Source organism: Sorghum bicolor, chromosome 10 (assembly GCF_000003195.3).
Source record: "Sorghum bicolor cultivar BTx623 chromosome 10, Sorghum_bicolor_NCBIv3, whole genome shotgun sequence".
Taxonomy (NCBI): domain Eukaryota; kingdom Viridiplantae; phylum Streptophyta; class Magnoliopsida; order Poales; family Poaceae; genus Sorghum; species Sorghum bicolor.
In genome coordinates this window covers 2,194,698-2,206,819 of record NC_012879.2, presented here as the reverse complement: position 1 = coordinate 2,206,819, position 12,122 = coordinate 2,194,698, and the positions used below count along the sequence as shown (strand labels likewise).

The window sequence follows — 12,122 nt, the reverse complement described above, 5'->3', positions numbered from 1 at the left end:
TGAGATTTAACAACCACCTTACTAACACTAATAGATAGGTCGGGGCTGGCTGGTATCTCGCCCACGGTATGTAGCGGGGCGGTTTGGTCGCCTTGCCTGGCTAGGCAAGAAACATAACCTCTTGCCAACTCAAGCGAGCCAAATCTGCTCTCCTGCACTGGCAAGCCTAGCCTAGCTAGCTTTGCCGAGCGAGGCGAGGTTACTTAGATGGGCAAAACAACCAGACGCGCACTTAGTTTCCCTTAATAAACACAAGACGGTTTGCACTAACACGTGAAGATGGCAATTGTGTCATCACCCTATCTCCACCCCCGGCCGGTGGTCCGCGAGGGCGCGCGAGGCGTGGAGTAGAGTGGAGGGTCAAACCAGCAGGAGAGGGGAGGAGAGGGAGGGGCGCAATCAGACATGTCAGCGAGAGACGTGGGCAGCACCAGCGGCAGCCGCAGCGCAGGCCGCGACCGCGATCAGGATCGGACAGACAGGGACGACTCCCCCGACCCCCCCTGCGGGGCCCACGCCTGCGCGGGGCCCACCTCCTGCCCCCAATCTACGCGCTTGTCTTAACCCCCACCCCCCCAGCGCACCCCACACCCACACCGTCGGCCGCTCGAGAGGAGAGCAGCAGCACGGGCAGCACCACCACACACCGGCCTGCCCACGCGCTCGCTTTGACCGGCGGCGCCGTCGTCGATCGGGACGAACGCACGCTCGCTCGCTAGGCCGTGTGCGCGTCCGCGCACGCGAGTGGCCGGCCGGGCGACGATGGATCCTGCAGTGGCGGCAGCGGCGGCGCACGGCGGCGGGCACCACTTCGCGCAGCCCGTGGCGCCGTTCCACCACCCGTTCGGCGGCTTAGGCGGACACCACCACCACCTGTTCCCGGGGCAGCAGCACCCGGCGTTCCAGCATTTCCAGGAGCAGCAGCGCCAGCTGGAGCTGCTGGGCGCCGGGGGCGGTGTCCCCGGCGGCGTCAACAAGCAGGAGCTCGGTGTCGGCGGGGACGACAGCAACAACACCATCAACAGCGCCGGGAGCAACGGGAGCGGCGACGGCGCGGTCGCGGGCGCGGACCAGCAGGCGGGGGGCGGCGACGGCGACCAGCAGCAGCAGCAGCACGCGTTGGTGATGCGCCGCCCGCGTGGCCGCCCCGCGGGGTCCAAGAACAAGCCCAAGCCGCCCGTGATCATCACCCGTGACAGCGCCAGCGCCCTGCGCGCCCACGTCCTGGAGGTCGCCGCCGGCTGCGACGTCGTCGACAGCATCGCCGGGTTCGCGCGTCGCCGCCAGGTGGGCGTGTGCGTGCTCAGCGCCTCCGGGAGCGTCGCCAACGTCTGCATCCGTCATTCCGGCGCTGCTCCGGGCGCCGTCGTCACCATGGCGGGCTGCTTCGACATCCTCTCCCTCAGCGGCTCCTTCCTCCCGCCGCCGGCGCCGCCCGCCGCCACCGGGCTCACCGTCTACCTCTCCGGCGGTCAGGGCCAGGTGGTGGGCGGCACCGTCGCCGGACCGCTCCTCGCCTCCGGCCCTGTCGTGATCGTCGCCGCCTGCTTCGGCAACGCCGCCTACGAGCGCCTCCCCCTCGACGACGACGAGCCGCCGCAGCAGCAGCTCCTGCAACAGGCTCTTCCTCCTCCGCAAGGCATGGCCGGTGCCTCCTCCTCCTCGCCGCCCCCGCCGCTGTCATTGCCCGGACAACACCCGCTCGCCGACCAGCTCCCCCACAGCCTCATGAACGGCCTCCCTCTCCCCGCCGACGCCTACGCCTGGGCCAACCCGGGAGGCAGCGGCGCCGGCCGCGTCGCCCCGTACTGATCGATCGACCGATCGGTCGATCACCGTACCGGACTTCTGATCCGGACGGACATGGAAGGAAGGGGAACGACGAACAAGCGCGCGCGTGCTCTAGCTTTCTGCTGCTTCATCATCGCCATCGACCGATCGACGACGACGGCGGCGGCGGCGGCGACGACGACGACGACGACGAGGCGGCTGCTGCTAAGAGTCAATCCACCTCCCGATCCCCTTCCCTTTTCGGCATCATCTTTCTCTGCTAATTACCTTTTCTTGGACTTCTTGGGTCGTTGCTGTTAATTCCCTGGTGTAATGAATCTGCATGCCATGGATGCTTAATTAGTTTACCTCCGTAGTAGTGTAATTCCGTTCCCCCTGATAGCAGTAGCAGTGCTTGGATCGGAATTCGGAACCTGTGTCAGTCTTCGGTTAAACTTTGTTTCCCTTAAATTTCACCTGATGATCGATGACTGCTAGTTACCTTATATTACCTGTGTGATGACTTGATGAGCAATTGCATGCATCGCATTCTCGCATCCATCTGTCGTAGCTGATTAGCAGTGTGTAGTGGCAGCAGCAGAAGCAATTAAGCTTTCCCTTTTTTTAAAAAAAAAAATGGTAGAATCTGTCTGCATCAGTCCTTGTCTTTGTCTCGGTCGACCTGGAGGGAGATCGACCGATGGAGAGCTCGGTCGCTAGGGACGGGGCTTCGTGCTGCCTGCCTGCGTATTTTATGGGGGGTGATGGGCGAGTTCGTTGTTGTTTCTCTTGGGGCTGTTCGTGCAGGCGTTCACATACCGTAGTGCACACAAGTCCAGATGTTGGCAAGCAATATATATAAGGGATTGGAGACGAACACGGTCACGGCTCACGGTATCACATGAGCAATGCAACCAACCACTTCACCACACATCCAACCAACAACGAGCCGGTCAGCCGGACGGCGGCGGCGTGCGTCCGGCCGGCTTTGCTTGCTTGCTTGCTTTGTTGATGATGTGGCCACGTACAACGTAACAGCTGCTAGGAGCACATCACAACCACTTCACAGCATGTATGGTATATGTGACACACGCACGCGACACGGCCCTGCCTGCTGCTATATTTTATGTTAGTGTCAACCGGAACCATTGGTTCAACGGAGGGGGCTTTCATTCGTCGTCGTCGTCGTCGCAGAAACCTCTCTCGCTTGTGTCGTGTGTGCTAGCTTATATATTCTCTTTTTGGGCCATGTGTACACCTGATGATATGGGCGCGTTTAATTTTCTTCAGTCTCGTAGTTAACCGTACCCGTGATGCATGGTTAGCAGGGAGTGGGGGGATTATATATAGTATTCAGATCACTGAGGTACCCAAAAAAAGGTATCAAGTGTGTACAAAATTAATATGCTAGAATTTTTCGTACGAAAACATCCGTTTTCCAGCTGTTTGTGTGTTCAGTGCAAAATTTATATACGGAATGAAAGCCTGGAAACAAAACTCTATTTTCTGAAAGTGTGTAACAAGGAGATTTTCTCTGGTCTTTTTTTAGTTCCAACTGGTGATGATGCTGCATGCGCTTTGATGATTTTTTGCCTGCGTGTGCAGGGAACTCCCCTCATCAACAATCCTGCAAACATGTGACGTTTTTATTAAAAAATAACAGTTATATAACTTCAGTCTACTGCATTGGCAACACTTTTGTAAAGCTTGGTTTGACATTTCAGAATCTTGTCAGCCATACACATATCCCGAACCTGACGAGTGACGCGACACAGTTCTTTCAAGTTCCGCAAATTTTTTAAAAATTAAAACTTGCACAATTTTTTATTTTGAGCAACTCCAAAAAAAAAGCTATCCATGTTATGTATTCTATATTTACCTATTTTGGGAGAGAAAAGAGAGTCCAACAGCTATGGTATTTGGTTTGCTAAAATAGCAAGTCATCTATTCCGGAGTTCTCGCATGGTAAATATAGCTTGCATGTCCCGTTAGTCATATGATTTGCCGTATAGAAAGACTGTTGGAGATTTGTGTTTTTTTACATGATTTTCTATTTTAGAGGTTGGCTAAATCTTGAATTTAGCCATCCATTTTTACCAACTCTCTTGGAGTTGCTCTAAGAGTTTCGTGAATCTTCACTAGTCAGAAAATCTCTAGCTACCTTTTGTGTCAAAGATCTCGATCGAGTACCAAAGAACACATTTTATCAATTTGGCAGTAGAATTAACTCATTAATTAGAAAAATATTAATAGATTTACTGTTTGTATGCTTTGCATAGTTGGAAACCATTAATTACAAAAATTCAGATGGATCTCTAGTCTTTGTATGCTTTGTAGTAAGTCATTAGTTAGAAAAATATTTACTAGATCCATTCGTTTATGTTTTGCACTAGAAGAAACCGTCGCGATTGGCGTCCACATTTCAGATTTTTCAGAGAAAGTGTATTTGTTTTAGATTTTTCCTTGTGATTTAACCAGCCCACGTTTTTTTTGTTCCGATGCATACTCTGATACTCGCATATTCCTAGATTGAGTATTATATTATATTATATTATATTATATTATACAAAGAAGACAACCTTTTCAATGTGGTAAGCGACATGCCTCTCAATAGCAAGGTATCTAGCTAAGATGAACCCGCAATCAAAGATTTGACGCCTCAGTATCTTTGAGGTATATAGGAGCAGAATGTATGTATAGAGCCTGTTTCTTATAACTCTTAAAAAAACATCTAGCTTCCTCTCGTTCATAAGTTACTGCTCCTCGTGATTATGTGCCTAATGTGGGTTTAGGAAAAACAAAACTTTTCTCCTCTCTAACAAAATAGTTCATCTTCCCTTTCCAAACTTTTTTTTGTATATTATTAATTTATTAGACAAATTCTGGACAAGGACCTTCTGTGATTATGGTATGGCACCGATGCCCAGCAGGAAGCCGGATTGGTTACCACACTTGCCGAGACCGGCCATGTGAAGATCCAGGAGAACTTTTGGGGGAACGGTGTTCCAGGTATTTTGGGTTCATGCGTGGCCGCGCGTGGGGATGCAATCGGAGCGTGAAAAGAATATAGTGTCATCTTAGCAGGAACCGCTGGATGAACTAGAGGTTCGCATAACGGCATGTAGGATGGAGGCGTCAGGCGTGACTTTTTTTGGTCAGGCGTGACTTAGTTTAGACTTTAGACTGGTGCTTTATTTTTTGGTTAAAAAAGGAAACACTTTCTTTGCACAAGGTATCTATTTAATAAGACAGAAGCATAGCTTAATTGATTATATTTCCAGTAATGGAAGGTGGATTCTCTCCATGACTCCCCCAAATTTGAAGTCCTCGACTAGACACTAGATACTAGATACTATTCTCTAGGATTTTAACGGTAATATGATTTTGTGTTTTTTCTGAGGCCTTGTTTAGTTCACCCCAAAAACCAAAAAGTTGTCAAAATTCTGTCACATCGAATCTTTTGATACATGCATGAAGCATTAAATATATATATAAATAAAAACTAATTGCACGGTTTACTGTAAATCGCGAGACGAATCTTTTGATCCTAGTTAGTCCATGATTGGACAATATTTGCCACAAACAAACGAAAGTGCTACAGTATCGAAATCTAAAATCTTTTCGCATCCAAACAAGACCTGAGTTTATTTTATGATTCAATGATGTTATCCTTTTAAGTGGTATAAGAGATGTACCTATAGACAACGGGCATCTATAGTGTATCAATCGGCTTGTCCTATGGAGGTGCTTATTGGGTACTCACTACGTCCAGTACTATAGCGTATTCTGACATTTGAAATTTGTCCTTAAATATAATGGATTTTGGGGAAAAAGTAATGTTTACTAAATAGAAATACTTGATTTAGTACTTGCCATATTTTAATATAAGGAACTGAGAGTGTCCACTCTTTGATCGTGGGAAATAGAATTGGGTTTCAATAGACTAGCAAGTTAAATCATGGACAAATAACCAATAACTAATAAGTAAGTTTTGGTGTATTCGCATCTTCCATGTCCTTATCAATGACATCAAAATTTGGACAAGATGTATGTGTTAATAAGAAAAGGGACAAACAAAAAGGAAACTTATTGAAAATGCATTTGTAACTTGAATGCAACATACCACAAGTACTAGGTAGTTTAGGTAACTTTCTTACAAGTCTTTTGTTTTTGAAATGATGTAAGATCTCATCATTTTTATTGGTTGCAAATACACCTCGTTCAACATAATGCCATCCTATGATTCAACCATTCAACATAATATAGCATTTCTTGTTCTGGAGCTAAGCGGAGGGGGTTTCATTGAGTTGTGAAACATGTGAACTCGAGATAAATACAATGTCCAACTAACTAAGAAATCCATAATTTTAGATTATGATTTTAGTTTTCAACAAATTGAATATATACAACTATACACTCTAAAAAGGTTGGAAGCTTGGAATTATAAAATAGTAGAGAATTTTACAAATACCAGCCAAAGGGGTCTCTCCTGCTGCCATTCTCGACTACTCTAGGACTCGGTCACTTAGGGGGTCTACACGGCTATACACTTATGTTGCTGCTACCTCTACATATGGTATCACAGATGCATTCTAGTATGCATGGACATATGCATGGACGATTGGCGGAGGATTTGGATTTGGGAGTCTCAACTCTAGGACTAGCGGGCACCTGGGTGAGAAAATAGCAGTCAGTGGCCGTGGCCTAGTGGGTCGACACCTCAGCCAGTGATAGTGTGGCTGAGCGAGGCAACGAGCAATGGAGGTGTAGCAGAAGGGGCCAACAAGCGACATGGGTGCCTGGCGAGAGCTATGGGCGATAGTGCAATTCACAAGTGAGAGTTAGCGAGACTCGAGAGAATAATGCATTTGCTGGTTGGTTTCTTAATTTGTGTAAAAAATTTCTAAGATATACCTAGGGCTATCTGGACACAACTAGGGTCATACATGGGCTAGGCTATCTAAAACAAAAAAAGTAAGTATTGACAATGCATTTGTAACTTGAATGTAACATACCACAAGTACTACGTAGTTTAGGTAACTTATTCTTACAGGTCTTCAATTCTTGAAAATGATATAAGATTCACCATTTTAGTGGTCTTCAATTCTTGCAAATACTAACATATAAGATATACCTAGGGCTATCTGGACACAACTAGGGTCATACAGGTTGCTCAAAGTAACATACTATGATGGAATCATTCAACCTAACATATCATTTCTTGTTCTTGAGCTAGTGGGTAGGCGGAGAGGGTCATTGAGTTGTGAAATAGGAACTCAAGAGAAACATGATGATAAGTCTTGGTCCTCTTTGTCATGTATTTTGAACCAACTAACTAAGAAATATGTAATTTTACTTTACAATTTTAGATTTCGGTACAATTGATTATATGTAGAACTACACTCTAAAAAGGATGGAAACGCGGAATTAGAACTTAGTATAGAATTAAAGAAATACTGGCCAGATAGGGCTGCTTTGCTGCCCTGCTCGACTGCTCTAGGACTCGGTCACTCGGAGGGTCTATGCGGTCGTGCACCCATACCACCGTTGCCTCTACATATGATATCACACATGCATTCAGTATGCACAACAGTCGACGGAGGATTAGGATTTGGGATGTCAACTTTAGGGTTGGTGGGTGCATAGGTGGGAAAACAATGATTGGTGGGTGTGGCCTAGCGGGTCAGTGCCTCAATTGGTGACAGTGTGTCTGAGCAAGGCAGCGAGTGATGACACGACTAAGGGCTCCAGCAAGCAGTGTGACCAAATGCCATGAGCGCATGTCTAGGGGCTATGGGTGGCAGCGTGACTCACGAGTGAGAGTGGGGGAGACTGAGAGAACGACACATTCGCTAGATGGTTGCTTTTGGGTAAAAAAGATGTCTAGGGTATACCTAGGCTACCTGGCCCTCACTAGGGCAATGAACGTAGTGGCCCTAGGCTTGGCTCCACCTCATAACCATATGAGACCGTGGATGGTAATGTAGCAATGTACTCGCAATAAACAATTAGAAGATTTACTTTTGTACATGCATCATGCTTAGTGATTGATCAACAACCTTCTCACTTTAAGAAATCAAATCATGCCTAAGCAACATGGCTCATTATACACACACACCCACCCAAATGGCTCTACACACACTGACACACACACCCCCCTAATTAAACAATCTTTGATCATGCATGCCTCATGCTTACATTGAGGGTGCAAGTTGATATAGGAAGTGACGAGGAAGATGATGAAGATAGTGTTTACCTTGTTTACCTAATCAAGGTGGACACTGAGTTCAAGTTGAAAGGTGGCATAGATTATGAGAGAGAGGAGCACTTCAAGGCATAGTGAGCTAATAATAGGATAGGAGTATGAGACATGCGGTGACATCATGTCATCAAGGAGATCGTGTGGGAGCTATGGGAGTAACAATAGCTTCTCCTCATAACCAAGGGGATGAGTTAGAGGCATGTGGTACTATCCCAAAGCTTTGTCATGGAAAAGCTAAATCATAAAGGTGCCATGTTTGTTTGATGCACGAAGAAAATTTGAATGGTTGTACCCTTCAAGGTAGACCTTGATCAAAATAGCCTAGCACGAGCCTACCGAGCTTGGCTCAGCCTACACTGTTGTTGGATAGGGCTTGGATTGCAAGAAACATGTAAGCCCACGAAAATATTCCTTGACCTCAACTATTTTTTTTAACTATTTTTCAACTAAAAAGAGTGAGTAGGCCACTTAAGCTTGGGCTTGACATGAAAATAAAGGCATTACTTTGCCCATTAGACATTACTAGAAATGAAAGTATGCTGACCAATGCCTAGCCTGACCTGCAAAATGCTGAGGTCAACCTCAAAGGCATTTATCTACTATTAGGAAGGAGGGTTGTTTTATCTTTTGCTAGGTGCCTATATATGGAAAGTGGTTCATTGTGTGGCTAAACAAAAAACCCTATTCATTTTGCATCTAGGCTAGGTGTGTTCTTCATGTGAGAAGGAGACTTATTGAAGATAGGTTACCTAGTTCTCGTCCTCTTGATCTACAAAAATTGGAGATGGAGTGGGATATGTTTTTTACCACTATTTCATGGATTTGTCATTCCTTGCACTTGGCCATGATTTCTTAGTGGATCGATCTTGGTGCTAGGACATATGACAAAATCTCTAAGGTGATTCTCTCCAAATTCCACCTTTCAAGCATATTTGGTTTGAGCATTTTCTCATTCTTTCCAAATTGGTAAAATTAGTGGTTCTTGATCTTTGTAACTAAGGATATATGTTAGGCAAAAGACTCACCACATTGTGCATTGCTTAAGATATGTCAAAATTTCATTGGATTTGGATGTCTTTTGATCAGTTTTTGTTGTTTCTATTTTTAGTGAACTTAGAAGTGCTATATTATTATGGTCCTATTTGGCGCCATTCAGCTTCATTGGTAGGGCACCTTTTTATGGCTTCAGCTACATAAGCAGCTCGAGTTCAAGTTGTTTTGGTAAACTTTTAGGTATAATGAACAAAAGAAATAAAATAACCACAATGTCCTTCTTCTTTTTTCATAATTTTTTCCCGCTCTCCAGTTCCTTCTTTCTTATTCGATCCATCCATGATGGTCAACTTTAATTTCTTATCTTCTTCTTATTCATCGATCTCCATTACCCACGTGCCTGCCCCCCTGGCTAAGAGGGTCTATGTGGTTGTATGCTCATATGTCATCGTTGGCTCTACATACAATATCACACATGCATTCTAGTATGTATAGGCGTTCGGCAGAGGATTTGGATTTGGGAGTCTCAACTCTACGATTGGTGGTTGCCTAGGCTAGAAGACATTAGTCGGCGGATGTGGCCTACCGGATCAATGCCTCAATCGGTGATAGTGTGGCTGAGCGAGGGAGTGGGCAATAGCGCGCTGCCAAAGGGGCCAACAAGTGGCGTGGTGCTTGGAGGGGGCTATGGGCCACGAGGCAACTCACGAGCAAGAGTTAGCGAGACTTGAGAGAACGATACATTTGCAGGTTAGTTCTTTTGGGTCAAAATTGTCTAGGATATACCTAGGCTATGTGGACCATGACTAGGGTTATGCCCTAGGTCTGGGTCCACATATGAGATAACGTATATGAGACCATGGCTAATATATACTGATGTACTTGGAATAAACAGTGAAATGATTTACTTTCAATGGTGTCCTGCTTAGCTAGCTAGCTAGGAGGAGCACCGGGCCAACCAGGAGGAGAAAGAGAGAGAGAGGACGCGAGTTCAACAGCGCTAGCAAGACAGGAATCGCTTAGCTCATATGTTTCTCAAGAATTTTCAAGTCTCTAACATACCTTACCAAATAACTGACTTTTATTTTTAAATGTTATTAGACAACATGTTAGTTGGTGATTTACCAAGACCGTTGCGGACGCTCTTAGGGCGTCCGCAACGGGGCTGTCGAAATCGACAGCTGACGTGGTGCTGCTGATAGCTAGGCCCACATGTCTCAATTAAATTAAGGATATCTTTTCTCCCTCTCGCATGTTTCGGATTGGTAGTTGAAATAAAATAACATGGTGTATGCACCTTAGCTAGCTCCGCGCTAGTGTTGAGCAAATCGTCAGCCGCTTGCTTTTTTCTCGGAAACCTGCGCCACATCAGTCCGAGCCTCTTCTCGATCCTAATCAGCTGGCCACTTCGACCGCTGTTGGTGACGCCCTTAGTGATTGATCGACATCCTTTTCTCTCTAGGCAATCAAATCATGCCTAAACAACATGCATGGCACCGTAGACACACACACGCCCCTAATTAAACATCTTTGATCATGCCCTCATGCATCGATTTGCCTATCGATCCGAGTATATTAGAGGTTGTTTAGTTGAGGATGTTACTGTAATATTTTTCGTCTTATTTGATAATTAGCGTGCAACCATAAACTAATTAAACTTAAAAATTTTGTTTTATAAATTAATCTAGCTGTGTTTTTATTTTTATAAATAACCTATATTCCAACCAAACATGGCCTAGCATCCGAGCATTTCCTTCTCATGCGGTAGTCTGTCTGGTCCCTGCGTGGTGTGCTTTGGAAACACGAGGCACTGTGGCATGCATGCATGGCTCGAACTAGGTCACAGTGGGCATGCCTGCCCTGCTCTGCCCCTGCTCATTGCACCGCGCGTTTAGCGTTTACCAGCATGCATGCAAAGGATCACGGTCACGGAAGGATGCTGCAGCCTGCTGCATGGATCGACGGATGGCCGGATGCTTGCAGGTGTGTCTGTACATGTGTACAGCAGTAAAAGAGGCGCGGGGGCAAATGATTCCGGTGGACGCATGCTCTTGCTGTATGGCATCAGGCATGGCATGAGCTGCAAGCTCTGCTGCCTTTTTACTGCAATTGCAACGATGGGCCGGGAGGGAGCAAGGCGACCTTGCGCTACACGGAGTTCGAGGCTGATGCAAGGAATAGTGCCAGCAGCGGCAGTGGCAACTGATCTCCAGTGAGTAGTGGCAATTAACATGGCATGGATGATATGGCTGGATGTAATTGCTGGGCGGCTGAGGTGAGGTATGGGCCACCTCAAGAATTGAACCTTGTCTTATTCGTTTGGCTGATAAGTCATGTCAAGAAAAATACTATTGAATGACTGATAGATTCGGCTGATAGTCAGCTTTAGAGAAGAAGCTCCGCAGAACCCGGCCTGTGAGAGGACCTACACGCATGAGCCGCGAGGCGGTGAAGCTAGTTGCGTATGTGCGGGCCCTCCTGAAAATGCCACCATCGTCCTTGCGTGTGGGGAAGATGGAGGGGGCGCGTCGTCGTTCATCGAGGAGCTGGAGTGGCATGGATGCCAGAGCTCACCAGGACAGGGTGTGTGGGTCGTAGCCGGCGGAGTAGGGCCGCCTGGGCTCACGGAGTAGGGCCGACGGAGCCTGCGGCTGCCAGGAGCACGGGTCGCGCGCGAGCAGGCAGACTTGGGGGCACGGTGCCGCCGAAGTGTGCTGACGTGCGAGCCTCGCGCGTGGTGCGACCGCCATGGATTTGCATTGAGAACTGTACAAATTAACAAATAATTTCAATGTAGTTTTACATTGAGATATGTGTTTGCATATTTCTTAATACGATTCTGATAAATGGGAGAGTGAGATAGGATAACTGAATAAGGAGGGGAAAAAAGGAACGAGAGGAAAATATAAGAGAATATATGGTGTGAATGAGAAAATTAAGAAAGAAATACGGGAAAGGGTATTATTGTCATTTTATTTTGTTCGTACCAAGAGAAATTATTTTTGCTAAACGGTAAAGCTTAAACTTCGCCGGTAAAGCTGTTTAGGAACGGATTACCAAGGCAACGTTTTTACACAGCTCTCAGCTTCAGCCACTG

At 46.7% G+C, this 12,122-nt stretch overlaps 1 protein-coding gene across 1 annotated transcript; it reads left to right on the top strand.

Annotated features, from left to right (window-relative positions):
- Window positions 586–2,278, top strand: LOC8068412 (AT-hook motif nuclear-localized protein 18). Its single transcript, XM_002437737.2, has one exon. The coding sequence runs from the start codon at window positions 763–765 to the stop codon at window positions 1,810–1,812; it is 1,050 nt and encodes a 349-aa protein (XP_002437782.1). The 5' UTR covers window positions 586–762; the 3' UTR covers window positions 1,813–2,278.

Excerpts from the sequence above, each read along its gene's own strand:
- LOC8068412 (XM_002437737.2), top strand. The coding sequence starts at position 763 with ATGGATCCTGCAGTGGCGGCAGCGGCGGCGCACGGCGGCGGGCACCAC.